General features: G+C 41.2%; 1 protein-coding gene across 2 annotated transcripts in view; it reads right to left on the bottom strand.

The window, feature by feature from the left end:
* AP3B1 (adaptor related protein complex 3 subunit beta 1) overlaps positions 1–18,381 on the bottom strand; it is a 348,388-nt gene that overhangs the window by 216,636 nt on the left and 113,371 nt on the right. For both annotated transcript variants that reach the window (XM_068249086.1, XM_068249076.1), the window contains exon 7: positions 8,829–9,011. In XM_068249086.1, the coding sequence (XP_068105187.1) occupies positions 8,829–9,011 (183 nt within the window). The remainder of the gene's footprint in view (positions 1–8,828; positions 9,012–18,381) is intronic.

Below are 18,381 nucleotides of genomic sequence, written 5' to 3' on the forward strand. Positions count from 1 at the left end.
CATATACTTATAGATGGCTACCAGATTAGACCATCAGATAGATCCCTGTTAGACCAAATCTGAGTGGCTGCATAGTGTACTAATGAATTACACCGTCTGACATATGGGACCAGGGCTGTTCCTATTCAGTAAGCCAGTACCTATTCAGTAAGGAAAACAATGTGTAAACAGTTGCCAGATGAGAATGAAACTGTTAAAAACGATTTTAAAAAAGGAGGTAGTGGTTAACATCCCTCCCCAAAAGTAGAATCAACAGTCTGTATTTTACAGAAAATGATTTATTTAATCAAAAAGTACTCCAAAAAGGTTTGCAACGCGTTTCGCAGGCTACAACCCGCTTCATCAGGGAGTAAAGGAGCAGCTTAGTCTCAGTCTGAGCAGACATGAGTGGCTTCATCTTTTTTTGTTTTCTAACTATTCAAGTAAGGAGTCATTAAATTAAGCATGACTTACTAACACTGCAGGGTGGCTTTTTGAGGGCACCTATAGTGATTGAAAAAATAAATAAATATGAGTCAACCTTGTGTATAAAGTCAACTCCATTATTTGACCCTCTTAAAGGACTTACGAGGCGAAAATGCTAAAAAAAAAAGTAAATTACCTGCCTCATCTTTTATGGCACGGAGGACGCCGTCCGCACCCTCTGTGCCGATCTGCCGGGACCCCCCGCTCATTGGCCCCCCTAAGCAGCTCTAGGGCCAGCCCCCCCGATCCACGCACTCGCGGCCAGGCAGACTGCGCAGCCGCGGCCAAAGGAAGCGGCCATGTTGCGAGAGGCAGGAGAGCCCGACCTGGGCCGTGGGGTCGGCAGCCGGCCCGGGGGGCTAATGAGCGGGGGGACCCGGCGGATCGGCACGGAGGGCGTGGACGGCGTCCTCCGTGCCATAAAAGATGAGGCAGGTAATTTACTTTTTTTTTTAGCATTTTCGCCTCGTAAGTCCTTTAAGCTGGAATTTGTTATTGACTCAAGTATAAGTCAACTTGAGGTGGGTTTAATGACTGCACTGCATAAAGTATTACCGCCATTAACCTGGCTCTTATGTGCAGCCAATAACTTTTGCAGGTCCCCAAGTGCAGCAATTATCCACTTCACTTCCGTAGTAAGTACAGCAGCCCAGTATCTTTCCCCTGCCTTTTTTTGTTAATTTTTGTGGCCAGGACTTTCAGACCTGTGTTTTCTTGGCATTTCTTTTATCAAGAAAGTGACACTTACCACTGGGTAAATTAGTGCAAATGGGAATGTCACCAATAGTACATATTACTCAGTGTGCTCAGTGTTGCAGCCATTGGTTGGTAAACATGTCAGTATCTCACAGGCAATGGATGTCTCCAAAACCTTCTCATATCAAAAGTAAGCTATGCAAAGTAGTGTTTTTCCAAGCAAAAGGGGATGATGGTGGTGGTGGGAAGGGGGGAGAGACAGGTGCAAAGGTTGAGACAGAGGTGTGCACTCCAACCCTTGGCTATGACCTGAATTCAGGTCAGACTCGAGGGGGGGAGAGAGAGGTTTATTTCAGGACAATCTAGGCTTTCTCTGGGTAATATTTTTTTCAAATTTTATAGGCATTTTGTAGGAAAAAAAATGTGGATAAAAGGCAGTTTTTTTTTTTTTTAAGGTTTTTACCCTTCCTAATTTTCACATGACAACTCCTGGCTGACATTGCTGTAATCAATTCCACACTGCATAACGAGGTAAACGACCTGGGAGACAGAGTAGATGATATTGAGCACAAAATTACTGAAATTGTAAGCGAACATAACATCATGGTGGATGTGTCAGACACGCAATCTAAGGACATAAAATGGCTTAAAGCTAAATCAGCAGATCTAGAAGATAGATCAAGGAGAAACAACTTAAAGTTTAGGGGGATCTGAGAGAACGTGTCTACTAATGACTTAAGAGTACACATACAACAAATCACAAAAGCGGCCCTGCCTGATGCCAATGAGACAGAGCTGATAATTGACAGGGCGCACCGCTTACCAAAACCAGCCCATCTACCGGCGCAGATCCCTCGAGACGTCATTGTCAGATACCTATGCTATCACGTGAAAGACAACCTGCTTTTTGCCATAAGGAAAAATGGCTCGCTCCCCAGCCCATACGATAAAATCAAAGTGTTCGCTGACCTATCACAACAAACCCTACAACGAAGGAAAGAACTCCAACCTATCACCACGGCGCTGAGAGCAGCAAGCATTCCCTACAAATGGGGCTTTCCCACTAAGATTTTACTTTCTGTTCAAGGGCAACAAGACATCATCTCTTCAACCCCTGCAGGTCGCATTCTACTAAAAAGCCTGAAAATCCACATCCAAGACGACCCTCAATCTAAGAGCCTCTCTTCTTCCAAAATAAATCAAGATTGGCGCTCTACATCAACCTGAGCCGGAGCTCACCATCATCAGGCCAAACAATGTTACTTTTCTACTGGTGCCTAGTTATCTTTATGCACCAATGCAGGTTCCTTCCTGCTCCCCCCCATAGTGTAGAGCAAGGAACAATTTGCCCTACGTGTACCGCGAACACACTAACCTTGCTAAAAACTAACAAGTATTATGTCTGTAATGTTTCTGTGATATGTATCCCCTTTATGGTTATAGGTTATTTGGATCCTAAGAAATGTTATGTTGGGATGACATGTTTTATATGTTTTATATGTTATATAGTTTCTGGTATAAGAATTAGAGTCTATATCCTGCAATCTGACCTTAACTCTCCATTACCAAAGCCCTCTGAGACGACTGATAACATTAAACCTCCCAAGACCTATCTCCATAGGCGGCTATTCCCATTCCCTCAATATCTGATATATAACGCTTTATATATAGTAAACCTACTAGTCAAACCTAATGTGAGTTTATCTCCATTATGACAATAAAATGCACGTCCATTAATGTCCGTGGATTAAATTCCCCCTACAAAAGATACCTATTATGGAACGAAGCCAAACAACACAACTCCCAAATTATACTCGCCCAAGAGACACACTTGTTGGAAAAAGATACTTATCTGTGCAAGAACAAACAATTCCCAATAATCTTCCACAGTACCTTTTAAAAAAAAAAACGTGGAGTTATGATGGCCTTCCACAAGGATCTTAAAGTGAGCAATTTTGAGACCGTGATCGACACCAGTGGGAGGTATATAATTTTCATTGGACAAATAAACGACCAAACTCTCACATTGGTGGCGGTGTATGGCCCCAACAGTGCACATCGGTCCTTCTACCAGAAACGTTTTGCAAAGGTCAAAGTGGTTCAGAAAGGTCAATTACTGATAGGTGGTGACTTTAACGCCTGCCCCTCTATCATAGACTCCTCCTCCAAGGCCCGAAAACATATATTTACTCTAGACAAACAATTACGGTGGCACGATCTATATGATCCCTGGCGCATCTTCAACCCCTCAGCCAAAGATTATACCCACTTTTCCCAGGTGCACAAAACCTATTCCAGAATTTACCTATTCTTGACGGATAAACTACTCTTACAAAAGGTTTCAGACCCATGCATAGACATTAAGTCCTGGTCTGAGCATGCACCAATCCACATTACACTAGAGCCTAATTTGAACAACTCAAGACCCCCCTTCTGGAGACTCAATACTTCATTAATCACTGACATAACATTCCAAGAAAAACTGAAAGAAGAGATCCAAGGTTTTATACAAGAGAATCGTACCCCGGGTATGGGGGTGGCTGTGATTTGGTCCGCACTAAAGGCATTCATAAGAGGTATTCTAATAAGGCAAGGTGCCTTTCTAAAAAAGAAAAGAAATGAAAAATTTAATTTATTACTAGAACAGATCCAAACGCAAGAGAGACTACACAAACAGTCCCCCTCAGCGAACACTGAAAAAGAACTTTTTCATTTAAGACAAGAGTTAAACAACATTCTACAAACTAAATTTGATTATCTGACGCAAAAACTAAAACTAGACAACTACATATATAGCAATAAAGCTAGCTCCCATCTTGCTAGACTCATAAAAGTAAGACAAGCCAAAACAAAAATTCATACAATTAAACACCCCTCCACCAAAGAATCAGTTGCTAACCCTAGGTCAATTGCAGACGCATTCCACGACTATTACGCCTCCCTATATAATCTTCAAGCAGACAATTCTCTTACGCATCCTAACGAAATCTCCATCGCAAACTTCTTAAAATCCATTAATCTCCCAATCTTATCCCCCACGCAACTAGATAGCCTTAACTCCCCCTTCCAAGCCGGTGAAATATCTACTACAATTAAGTCCCTCCCACGTAACAAAGCACCTGGCCCAGACGGTTATGGAAATGAATTCCTGATAACATTCAATAACACCTTATCTCCTCTATTGACAGACCTATTCAATGATTTTGCCACCTCTGGATCAATACCAGAGGAGTACCTGAGGGCTATAATCACAGTCATCCCCAAACCGGGAAAAGATTTATCTTTAACTACCAGCTACAGACCAATCTCTTTACTAAACACCGACGTAAAGCTGTATGCTAAATTATTAGCAAACAGACTAATGAAGTACACCCCCCTTCTTTTGGCCCAAGACCAAGTGGGCTTTACCCACGGTCGTCAGGCCTCTGACGCCACAAGAAGAATGGTCACAGCTTTGGAACATGTGCGGCTCTGTCGAACGCCTTCTCTGCTCCTAACTTTGGATGCAGAGAAGGCGTTCGATAGAGTGCACTGGCAATTCCTCAAAGCCACCCTGACTAAATTTGGTTTCTCAGGCCCAATTCTCTCGGCCATTATGGCCCTTTATTCTGCGCCGTCTGCACAGGTGAACGCAGCAGGGTTTATATCAAAATCTTTCCCTATTACCAATGGCACCCGCCAAGGCTGCCCCCTCTCTCCTATTATTTCCGTCCTAATTATGGAGACCATAGCTCAGAAAATCAGGTCCAATCCCTTCATAACAGGCATAAATATTAACGACACCAACCATCTAATTAGCATGTTTGCAGATGACGTAGCTCTGCTAATATCTAATCCATTAGTATCAATTCCCCAAATTATGAAAGAACTGGAGCAATTCTCCGCAGTCTCTTTATATAAACTTAACCATACCAAATCCTTTGTTTTACCATTAAACATCCCACCGGATATGAAATCCCAACTTAAAAAGATCTTCGCATTTGCTTGGGCAGAGGGCGCAGTAACCTACTTGGGCATCCGCCTAACAAAAGTTACATCAGATTTATTTAAACAGAACCACGTGCCCCCTCTAGCAGAAGTCAAAAAAGAATGTAACAATATGTCCAAACACTGGCTTTCGTGGGCAGGCCGAATAGCGGCCTTTAAAATGTTTACACTTCCTAAAATTTTGTATCTCCTGCGGACGCTACAAATTCCATTACCGAGATCATGGTTTACAGAAATTAAGAAATGTATCAATGAATTTATATGGAAAGGAAAAAAGATTAGAACATCTTACTTAATTATGACCCTACCCAAACTGCAAGGTGGCATGGGCCTACCGGACATAGAAAAATATTATCATGCATCCAACCTAGATATGGTAAAACAGTGGTGGAATCCCACATCCCCAAAACCATGGGTACACTTAGACAACACCCTTATGAGACACAACCTAAAAAATGTACTAATTAGCATTCTGATGGGTGCCAAACCCCCCCAATCTCCTTATCCCACCATCCAAGCATCCCTAAGAGCCTGGGAATATTTTGTCAAAAACCCACCGCCTTCTACAGATAAAACTCACTTTCCTACCCCTTTATCAGTTCTCAAACACTTCACCAAAAACTTAGACCTGAGATCATGGTCGAGCTCTGGAATAACATATCTTCCAAGACCTATTCAATGGTAATCGCCTCAAAACGTTCTCGGAACTACAAAAGCAATACAATCTTTCTCAACAAGAATTATTCACCTTCCACAGATTATTCCATCTAATAATAAATACTAAACTGCCCACCCCCTCCCTACCTCCGAGCATTCTAACCATGCTCAACTTCACAGGGCACTTTAAAGGAGGCATTTCCACTTGGTACAAACACCTGGGCTGTGAAACTTCACCCCCTTTAAATAGATATGCCAAAGTATGGTCGGTCGACCTTAGTAGTAACATATCAGTGGAAAACTTAATATCAGCTAACAGAATGCTATCTAAATTTTCCCACTACAACTCCCACTGGGAAATGTCCAGGAAAATTATATATAAATGGTATAGAACTCCCAGGCAAATATCTTCCTTCTCCTCATCGACTTCTCCACTTTGCTGGAAATGCAACTCTCACTTAGGCACCTACCTCCATATGTTTTGGCAATGTCCCATAATCTCAAATATGTGGACCCTAGTGGAAAAACTAATCCGTAAAATCCTTAAAAGGAACTTTACACTTTCCCCAAAATTTGCCCTCCTAATAAGCGAGGAATATATTCCGCCCCCCATAAGACCTCCTATCTATCACCTAATACTTACCGCCCTATATCTAATAACTGCTAACTGGAAATCACAGGAAGAAATCCCTCCATACCAACTTTTTCGCTATACCCAGAATAGCATCCAAATGGAACAGGCCTCAAGAAACAGACTCGGCCTAGAAGCTTCTAACTTCCAAATGCCAACAGAGTGGCACCTCTGAGAGACGTATTAACATAATACATGAGCTCCCCCCCTCTCAACCTAAACGGACTCCGAAACCAAAGGACATAACTCCCCATCGCCTAAATCAGAATGCAAATCCCCCCCCCCCCACCTATGAGAGATAGGATACGGAAACCAATATAGACATGGATAGTTAAATAGATAAATATGGTTATATAAAAAGCTAATTTTTAGTTCACAGCTAGGTCAAAACTTAGAGATCAAGTATTATTGTTGTAAGTATAATTATTACTAAGTTATGAGTAGGTTCCCCTCTCTGCTAAGAACTTCTTCCTTTCGCATGTGGTATGCCACTATATAAAGCTAAGAATCCAGTGGTGGCCCGTTCTGGCCCACTAATACCACTGGAATAAATAAAATCCTGCCTTCCTTGGACTACCTTCCCCTGGCTGCTTACCCGGTTTTGAAAATGCCAGGTCTGAAGGTATCTCAGATAAGAGAGATCACTCCTCATGCAGGATATACCAATATTCAAGAAGCATGGACAGAATTTATGACTAAACTTTCTTATAACCCATGTAATACAGAATCTTGTGTTAACTCTAAGCTCATAATCGGAACCATCTGTTGTATCATATGCTTATGTAAGCTCACTCTTTGTTAAAAATTTCTTCAATAAAAATTTTCAATGATGAAAAAAATTTTCACATGACAAGTCCCACAGTTATAAAACCCCTAAAAACATATTCTTTGTTGCTTCCCGATTAAAATGATACCACATACGCCTTACTTCTCTACTAGTTGGACATGCGGTGGATCGATATTTCAAGCCTGCAGGTCTGTAGGGATTAGATGTGACTGCTAGGGTGACAGTTTGGAGGCACCAGTCCGGTACAGATGCATCGCTAGGCAATGGCAGAGTATTGCATCTGTAGAGCATGGGGTCCCAGAACTGCCACCCTAGTGACCACCCCTGATTGCTACAGGTGGTAATCTTTAAAAGTGTATCAACAGGTATAGGTATTACAGGGTTTAAAAAAAAAAAAAAAAGGTCAATAGACAGACAGACACTGGCCGCACTGATTATCAAGGGGGAAGCAGCACTCGGTAACGGGAGGGGTTAACGGCCACAATACTTTAGGCAGTGCAGCAATTAACTGGTCCCAAAGAGCAGGCATTAACCCCTCGTGGTACTTAAAGTGTACCTAAGACAAAGCTACTAAAAGAATTGATACTTGCCTGGGCTTTCTCCAGCCCCCTTCGGGCTGTGAGCTCCCTTGCAGTCTCCCTGGGAAGCTTGGTTCATCCACTAGTTGGTCCGGTAAGCTTGCTCAGTTGTGCTTCATCTCGCATGTGCAGGCCAGCGGCGTGTCTGCCAGTCGTGCTCCTGTGGCCGGGAATGTCCTGCGCCTGCCTGCATATGCAAGGAAACACGACTGAGAAAAGTTACTGGGCTGGCTAGTGGACAAACTGAGCGGCCCGGGGTTATGTGGAAGGAGCCATGGCTTGAAGGTGCTGGAGGAAGACCCAGGTAATTATCAATTCTTTTAATAGCTTGGTCTCAGGTTTCCATTAAGTAGAGCCAGTAGCATTCCTGGTCCTAACTTGCTTCCATAAACTTCCTGAGCGCACTTATACTTGAGTATTAAAAAATATCCATATTAAGAGGGTCAAATATTGGGTCGACTGAAACATGAGGTGGAAACACTTCAGATATCTATATACTCTAATATTAATTAGAGTATAAATAGATATCTGAAGTGCTGATACTAAAAACCAGATAATGTAAAATTGGGAATCCTAAATAACATATTACATTCTTCTACAGATTGTTGTGTTGCATACGTGTAATTAAGGCGCATGGAAATTTTGCTGCAGGGTGAAGCCAAAAACGGACATGTATTTTCTCAATTATACGAGAATAAAAAGCCGCCCGTTGATGCGACGCGCGCATGCGCCAGCCTCCCTGCACCCGTCGCCCTGCTGTACAAAGTCTTCCCGCGTGCCGCAAATGCGTGCTGGGCAAAACGCACCTACACAGAGACACAAGGGTTTTATGGTATATGATTTTTTTTTTTTTTAGCCACAGTGGTCCTTTAAGTAGTAGCAGTCGTTTCTTTATCTGTAGCTCTAAATACATTCCAGGACTAATACTGTATTGTAAAAATATGCAAATGGTAACAAATCATGTAGTGAATGAGTCCAGTGAAAACACCTCAAACACGTTAGTTCAGAGAAATATCTTCTCACTCACCTCACTCCATGGGCTGACAAACTGCGTGCGTGCGTATCGAGTCAGCATGTGGATTATCACCACTTGTCCCCACTCCTCCACATCCACCAGCAGGTTACACAGCTTACGATAGTTTTTGTGAATCAAATCAATTCTGTCCGGGCAGACTTCTTCAAATGCCATCACAACGCTGCCTGCAACAAGCTGCATAGCAAGAGACAAAGTTACATGTGTTATTTCCTGCTCTGCTTAACTTAAACTCATCTTCATTTTATCAAAAGCAGTTATATGCACTGGTTTGCTACATTTTGTGGTAAGGATATTGCCTTACTGAAATTTGGAGCTTAAATCAGCAGTTTACAGAATTACTTTTTAACATGCATTTTATTAGACCACTTCGCAACCAGACCTCGTTTTCCCCTTCTGGACCAGAGCAGTTTTGACATTTAAGCTATGCCCCTATTTAATCAGCAATAACTTTATTCCTACTTATGGCACCTGAATTAAATATATATGGGGTTATTTTTCAAGACAAACTGACAAACTAGGCTTTCATTGTATGGCATTTTTTCCCCCCAATTTTGTTGGAAAAGAAGAAAAATGATAGAAAAAACAATATTTCTCAGTTTCACCAATTCCAGTTTAAAAATAAAATCGCTAACTGTAGATTAAAAAAACACAAATTTTGATTGGCTATTTATCACAAAACTTAGATTATGTTCCTGTCACGATTTATGGTGAGGATATTTTCACTATGAACTTAGAAAATAAAAGCACTTTAATGGTAGATATCAATCTTATTGGCTCAGGGAACATATATTCCCTTTCACTAATTAGTGCTGCAGCAGATAGTGTTGGAGGTTTTCACAGGAGCAATCACAATCATGCACAGCTGTGCATCTATGTCCTTGTGGCTTAGATTAAGTCACAGAGGATATAGATATAGTGTGGTGGTGGATAACGTGCGTAAATTATGTATGAAAAAAGTATTGTAAAAAAAAAACAAAAAAACGTTTTTGAAGACAAAAAATAAAGAAACCTTCTGCTCCACCAAAAAGCACTCCCCTTTTAGTCACATATGAAGTGACGGAGGAGGGGGAAGCAGCTGCTGTCTAAGCCATGCTCCCTGGCATACTGACAAGGGAGGAAGGCATAGTAAGGTTGGTGGAGACTGTTGATTGGGGGGGGGGGGGGGAAGAGTTTGTGAACTTTATGAGTTTATTTGCAATAGCAGCAAAAAAAAAAAATTTTTTTTTTAAGTGTTTCGGGCATAAAATCAAAAATCGATTTTTTTTTTATCTGGTAAACAAGTAATAAGGATGCTAATCAGGCAATACATAAGACTATTACTTTTCTTGTTGATAAATGATCATTCCCCCGTTTACCTGACTCTTATTTGGTAGATTGCCGCACAAATTAAGTTGCAGAGCATGCTGGGTTTTCTTTTTTTCTTCTTTACTTTCCTCTCAGAATTAACTAATGCAGCCTGATTGGCTGAAGCCTCTTTCCCCCTGCCAAACCTCTGTTCCACTCCGATTGGCCAATATTTCTCATACTGAGCCAATACACTTTCTATTGCAGAGCTGGGTGGTAATGCCTGAAGACTGAGGAGGGCGGGCAATGCATCCACAATCAGGCAGAGGAGAGTAAGGGAGGAATTGACATCAGGATTGGCTTCAAGATAGACAGTTAAAATGGAGAATCCTAAGAAGGATTTTCTCTTCTTTTTACTATAGAAAAATCACTAAAATCAAAATGTGGACAGTGCAATGTTAAGTAGAGTAAGTATTTATCTACTTATATATGTGGGGGGTTCTAAAAATAGTATGGCTGACAGCTCCTCTTTAACTGTGATAGCACATTAGATGCAAACAAGGTATTGGTTAACAGATTGTCAAGTTGTAATGCATTTCAGATTGTGGTGACATGAACCACCACGCTGTGTGGCTGAGAAACAATTTTTTTGTCAAGGAAGAGATTTAAAAAATCCATACTTCAAAACTTGTTTGTATGGAAGCTGAAAGAAATATCATTCACCGGAGACAGTATCAAAACTTTAAAGAGACACAAGCGTAAAAAAATGATGATATAATTATGTGTATGTGTAGTACAGCTAAGAAATAAAACATTAGGAGCAGAGACAAGTCTAATATTGTTTCCAGTGCAGGAAGAGTCAAGAAACTCCAGTTGCTATCTATGCAAATAAGCCATTGATATAAAATATATCAAAGCGCTATAGCTAAAAATCAAATTCAAGCCCAAGTGGAGTGCGCTACCACAGGGTCAGGCAAGACCTATAGAAGCTTATACACAGTCGTTTAAGTGCACATCATAAATCGCATAGAAGTCCACATATGCAATGTCTTGATTCCGTGTGTCACCACCACCATGGACACCCAACAGTAAACAGACTCACCAGATGTGTTGGCCACTGCTAGACTAGCCAACCATGCACAAATCCAGGAGCCTCAGTGCTTCAGGATTCTGGTGCCACTTTGTTGTTGTCCCTTTAAACCACCATCCTTCTCCACATTATCCATGCATGTTACCTCAAAAAAAAACAGCCTACATAGTGTGACTCCGTTTAATACTTTAATTTTAAAACACACTCACATGTTCCGAAAGTATTATGCACACATAGTTTTGCGGGCTCTCCCCCGTTGCCAAGTAGGGCGCTGCTTGTATTGAGTCCTCCAGCTCCTTTTCCACTTAGCCTGCAGACACCGCCACCACCACCTGCCGTTCACTTCCTGCTATGTCCAACCTCCCGCCCCAACCAGGAAGTGAACGGCAGGTGGTGATGGCCGTGTCTGCAGGCTGAGTGGAAAAGGAGCTGGAGGACTCAATACAGGCAGCGCCCTACTTGGCAACGGGGGAAAGCCCGCAAAACTATGTGTGCATAATACTTTCGGAACATGTGAGTGTGTTTTAAAATTAAAGTTTTAAACGGAGTCACACTATGCAGGCTGTTTTTTTGAGGTAACATGCATGGATAATGTGGAAAAGGATGGTGGTTTAAAGGGACAACAACAAAGTGGCACCAGGATCCTGAAGCACTGAGGCTCCTGGATTTGTGCATGGTTGGCCAGTCTAGCAGTGGCCAACACATTTGGTGAGTCTGTATGCTGTTGGGTGTCCATGGTGGTGGTGGTGACACACGGAATCAAGACATTGCATAGATGTGGACTTCTATGTGATTTAGGATGTGCGCTTAAACGACTGTGTATAAAATAAGCCATTGAGTTCCACGACTTTCACAGTCGCAGAGAGCTCCATCTTCTGAAGCTTATGATTTCAACTGTCAGTCACTATATACTTTTTTCTTCTGCACAGGACAGGTCAAGTCAAAAGTTCACAGCCTGCTCTGTAAAAAGCATTTAGAATGCTGAGTAGTGTGTAAACTGCAAATATTAAAGAATGATGCATTGTTATAAAAAAACACTATATAACTGAAAATAAAAATAGGAGAATATTTTCTTTGCTTCTAATATTCTAGTAATTATCTGTACCACACAACCAATTCATTATATCATAATTTTTTTTGCTTCAGTGTCTCTTTAACCACTTCACCCCAAAGCAGTTTTTACCCTAACGGGCAAGAGCGATTTTCACCTTTAATTGCTCATCCATTTCATTTGCCAATAGCTTAAGCACTACTAATCACAATGAAATGATATACCGTAAATCTTGTTTTTTTCACCACCAATTGGGCGTTTTTGGGGTTGATATTTGTTTTCAGGAATTACTTTATTTTCTATGCATTTTAAAGGGAAAAACAAGGAAAATATGAAAAAAAATACACAATTTCTCCAATTTCATCCCCTATAGTTTTAATATAAACACTGCTACGGTGCATAAAACCCACACTTTTATCTGCCTATTTGTTCTGGTTATCACAAGATTTTAATTATGTCCCTAGTACAAAGGATGGTGACAATATAGTATATGGAAATAAAGGTGTATTTTTTTTTCCCCACTACTTTCACGTGCACGGGAATGCACGTGCGGGAGCGTGCACAGTGGCAGCAGCACTGTCTGACTTATATAAACGTCCTGGAGTCATTAAGAGGCTCTAGCAGTACGTTTTTATAAGTCAGCTTGTCATTATGTGGTTAAAGAGACACTGAAGCGGAAAAAAATATGATATAGTGAATTGGTTGTGTACTATGAATAATTACTAGAAGATTAGCAGCAAAGAAAATATTCTCATACTTTTATTTTCAGGTATATAGTGTTTTTTCTAACATTGCATTATTCTCTAATATGTGCAGATTACACAACACTCAGCATTCAAAATGAGTCTTTCAGAGCAGTCTGTGAAGTAATGACCTCTCCTCTAGCAGAGAAAAAGTAAACAGTCCAGGAACAGTTGAGATAATAAAAGTCAGATAACAGCCCACTCCACGACTAAAGCCTTGTACACACTAGCAATTTAGATAGGCCAATCATTGGTCAATTTTACCACCTCCATGTAGTGTGACCAGTTACCTATATAGTCTGCATAGAATTGAAAATCTGTTTGGCCCTCATACTACATGGAGGTGGTAAAATTGACCAATCATGGGCCAATCAAAATTGCTAGTGTGTACTAGCCTCAACTTAGTCGGAGAGCTTAATGGCTTGTTTGCATGGAGAGAACAACTGGAGTTTCTCAACTCTTCCTGTACTGGAAACAATTACACTGATGCATCTGATCTTAATGTTTTATTTCTTAGCTGTGCTACACATACAAATCATAATATAATCATTTTTTTTCGCTTCAGTGTCTCTTTAAAGCTAGATATTTAACCATTAAAAGCAAAATATGGCTTTGGGGTTCCAGGAAAGTCTTCAAGGGAACCTGAAGAGAGGACATTTAAAATAAACACATGACATAGCTGCACATGAATATAACATACTAACCTCACTGTCAGTTCCTCTCAGAAGATCTCTATTTTCTTCTTACAGTGATCCCTTCCAGTTCTGACAATATTTTGTCAGAACTGAAATATACCAGTTGCTGACAGTTCTATATCAGCAGCTGTCAGTTATAACTGAATGTGCAAGGTAATGTCCATGTTTCCTTATGGCTCAAGTGGGTGATATGACAGTTTAACAGTGTGCTGACCTGGAATGGCCATTTTTAAAATGGAGGACGGAGAAATAGATTAATTACAGTGGACAAATGGGAGAGGAGAAAGAGATTGAGTAGTAGATTACACCAGAGGGAAGTATGACCTGTGTATGGTTATTTTGACTTTATTTTCAGTTCATGTTCTCTTTTAGGGGCCCAGACACTTGTTTATTTTCCAGGCAGATTTGATCAGAGGTTCATTTCAAAAAGGTTCATTCAAAAGTGAAAAATAAAATGAAGTTTAAGAGTTTCCATGCTTTTCCCTGCATGAAGACTATGCTAAAGGAGACGTAACTTGTTGATTGTCACATTACAACTTCTCTAGTATCCTTTAGTATTCCCTCCCCCTCAGGAACACTTGTCACGAAAACCTGCCTCTACTGCTGGGATGAAGCAGAAAGGCAACAGGACTTACCATGATTCTTCAATTAGACTGTAACTTAAGAGGAAACAAGACAGCAGGTGCAATACTAACTGCATGTTGCTTTTGTGCTTACATAGCCAGGGTAAACAATTAAAGGTAGATTACCACGATGGGAACAATATCTGGAGCCTGTTGCCAACAGCTGCCTACATATAGTTTTATTAAAAATGCTTTCATTATTAAAAAGTGACATTTGAAAATAGGATTTGCTTTTTGCAGAGACTAAACAGCATGGCGAGAGATACATTGAGCACAAAACCCAGAAGCACGCAGCAACAAAATAGGCCTGAGCACTGTCATGCAACATGGGGTGTTTTCTCTCCTGCAGTTTTATTTCTGCATGTGAGGGTTCCTTGCAACGTAGAGCACTAAAGAGTAAGGGCCCCGTTTCCACTACACGAGGATTCTGAATGCAGAAAAACTGACTCCAATAAATGCCTATAGGCCTGTTTCCACTAAACGCGATTTTTCTGATGCAGATTTCCCATAGGCATTCATTGGAGTCAGTTTTCTGCATCCAGAATATGTGTGTAGTGGAAACAGGCCCTAAGGCCCTGTTTACACTTAATCAGTTGGCGTTTTTTCCAAAGCAGTGCATTGGGAATAAGATTTCAGTTAAAACGCATTAAAAGAGAACCCGAGGTGTGTTTAAAGAATGTTATCTGCATACAGAGACTGGATCTGCCTATACAGCCCAGCCTCTGTTGCTATCCCAAACCCCACTAAGGTCCCCCTGCACTCTGCAATCCCTCATAAATCACAGCCATGCTGTGAGGCTGTGTTTACATCTGTAGTGTCAGTCTCAGCTGCTCCCCCGCCTCCTGCATAGCTCCGGTCCCTGCCCCCATCCCTTTCCTCCAATTAGCAGGGAGGGAAGGGATGCAGGCGGGGACTGGAGTTCTGCAGGAGGCGGGGAGAGCAGCAGACTGACACTATAGAGATAAACACAGCCAGCTCTGACAAGCTGTTTGTCAGCAGCGTGGCTGTTATTTATGAGGGATTGCAGAGTGCAGGGGGACCTTAGGGGGGTTTGGGATAGCAACAGAGGCTGGGCTGTATAGGCAGATCCAGCCTCTGTATGCAGATAATATTCTTCAAACCCACCTTGGGTTCTCTTTAAGTGTAAAAGGTGCCATAGGAAGACATGGGCATTACTTATTACTTTGAAAGTCAGTTTTCTTTCAGTTACTACTGAGAGTAACTGATTAAAGAAAACCTGAACTGAACATTAAATGTCAAAATTAACATACACAAGTCATACTTACCTCCTGTGTAGTCTACTCTTTAATCTATTTTTCATCTCCTGCATCCTGTTTGTCCACTGTGATCAATGGAATTCTCCGTCCTCCATTTTGAAAATGGCTATTACCCTATAACAGCTTTCTGGTCAGCACACTGTTAAACTGTAACATCGCCCACTTGAGCCATAGGGAAACATGGACACATCAGTTCTCCTCTCAGCTGTAACTGACAGCAACTGATATATAACTGACAGCAACTGATATATTTCAATTGACAAAATGTTGTCAGAACTGGAAGGGATCACTGTAAGAAGAAAATGGTGAGTTTCTGAGAGGAACTGATGGCAAGGTAACTATGTAATGTTTATTTGAAGTTACCTTATGTGTTTATTTTAAATAATTTTACTCAGTACAGGTTCTCTTTAAGTGTAAAAGGGGCCTAACTTTGACCAAGGTTTGAACTTAATTCCAATCAGATGCGGATGCCCACTTTCCCACGAGAAGTCTTTATCTTTTCTTTAATCGATTATTAGGAAGGTCTGTGCGGCCGATATACTGCTGAAACCCCTCCCACAGTGTGATGTCCGAATCATGTGGGTAATAACAGCTTTGTGTAACTGTCAAGCAGTATTTCCCTCTCTGCATATAACTCTCAGCCAGGGATGGGATCACGAGTAGGTAGCTACTCAAATTCATGATTAAAATGAGGCTTAATTGCCTCAGGTGTGTGCATAGAAGACAGGGGGTTAAAAAAAAGTCTGCCAGCTTCTATGTATCAGACGTCTTGAACGCATCCAATGGGACGCGTTCCATGACTCACTACCGCGCACCACCTCCTTCACGCGTTCGAGATGTGTGATACATAGAAACCGCCGGACTTTTGGGTAATTACCCCCGTCTCCTATGCACACATCTGAGGCAACTAAGCCTCATTTTAATCACAAATTCGAATAGCTACCTACTCATGAGCTCATCCCCGCTCTCGGTAACAAACATAACGTACAAATCACCTGGCAGAACTAAAGAAGTCACCACCAGTGATACATTTCAGAATGTAAATCAGATAGGTGAAAGATTTTACAATGGGCAAACACTATAAATGAATATTGTAAAAAATAAGCAATTTTATTCATTATGTTGTTTTCACTACAGTTTCTCTTTAAGCATTCTGAAGTGGGGAAGGTGTTCTGTGAGCAGGCAGTTGGGTTACATGTGGAACCGTTCAGCCCTGTGGTTTTGAGAAATCCCTATTTGAGACCCAGGATACGCTGAATCTGATGCAGAGTAACGCATAGCGGATGTACAGCACACACTAATACCCTATATGCTCGAGTATAAGTCTAGAGATTTAGGTCTGACTCACTAAATAAAAAGTATAGAGGTCGACTTCTACACGAGTAACAGGAAACCATGAGCACACTGAGTAGTGTGTGTACTATTAATGATATTCCCATTTGCAGCAGTTTAGGCAGTGGAAAGTGACACTTTGATAAAGGAAATGCCAAGAAAACACAGGTCTGAAAGTCCTGGCCACAACAGTTAACAAGGAAAGGGGCAGAGGGGAAATAATGGGCTGCAAGAGCTGGAGTGAATAATTGCTGCACTTGGGGGCCTGAAGGAGTTATTGGCTGCACTTAAGGGACAGGAAGGGTTAATGGCTGCAATACTGCATGCAGTGCAGTCATTAACCACTTCGCCGCCCAGGTACAGTATATCTACGCTCCTTTGGACTTCAGTTCCCCGCCCGGAGCGTAGATATACGCACCCCCCGCCGCCACCGCCGCTGTCCGCACTCCCGCTCGCACGTGCGCTCTCCCCCGCGATCGTGCACGCCGCTGCCCGCTCACCCGGAGATCAATGAATGGGAAAATCCATTCCCGTTCGTTGATCTCTGCCCCCGCAATGATCGGCATGCCTCTACGAGAAGCAGCGCGATCATTGTGAGAAAACTCAGTTTCCCAGCCTCCCTTCCTGCAAGCGTCCTTCCGACGCTTGCAGGATGCCTAAAAAAAAAAAAATGTTGCCATCTTGTGGCCAAAAATTAATACTACACCCAAACATTTTTTTCATATACAAATACATTATTTTCACTATTCATTTTAACTAATTAACTCCCACACTCCCCAATTGTTACAAATAATTTTTTTTTGAAACATTAAAATTAAAAAAAATTACAATAAAAAAAAAAAGTTACCTTAGGGACTGAAATCTTTAAATATTTATATCAAGAGGGTATAACACTGTTACTTTATAAATTATGGGCTTGTAATTAGGGATAGACACAAAACTGAAAAAAATGCACCTTTATTTGCAAATAAAATATTGGCGCCAAACATTGTGATAGGGACATAAATTAAACGGTGTAATAACTGGGACAAATGGGCATATAAGTTACATGGATTTTAATTATAGTAGCATGCATTATTTAAAAAATATAATGGCGGAAAACTAAAAATAATGTTTTTTTTCCAAATGTTTTCCTATTTTCCCATTAAAACACATATAGAATAAAATAATTCTTGGCATAGTGTCCCACCTAAAGAAAGCCTAATTGGTGGTGAAAAAAACAAGATATAGTTCATTTTATTGTGATAAGTAATGATAAAGTTATAGGCGAATGAATGTAAGGAGCGCTGAAAGGAGAAAATTGCTCGGATGCTGAAGGGGTAAAACCCCTCAGTTGTGAAGTGGTTAACCCCTACTGAGCCCCAAGTGCAGCCATTACCTTTGCTGGGTAGACTTATACTTGAGTGAATAAAAAATTCCAGCTTAATATGGTCAAATATTGGAGTCTAC

Source organism: Hyperolius riggenbachi, chromosome 1, assembly GCF_040937935.1.
Source record: "Hyperolius riggenbachi isolate aHypRig1 chromosome 1, aHypRig1.pri, whole genome shotgun sequence".
NCBI lineage: Eukaryota > Metazoa > Chordata > Amphibia > Anura > Hyperoliidae > Hyperolius > Hyperolius riggenbachi.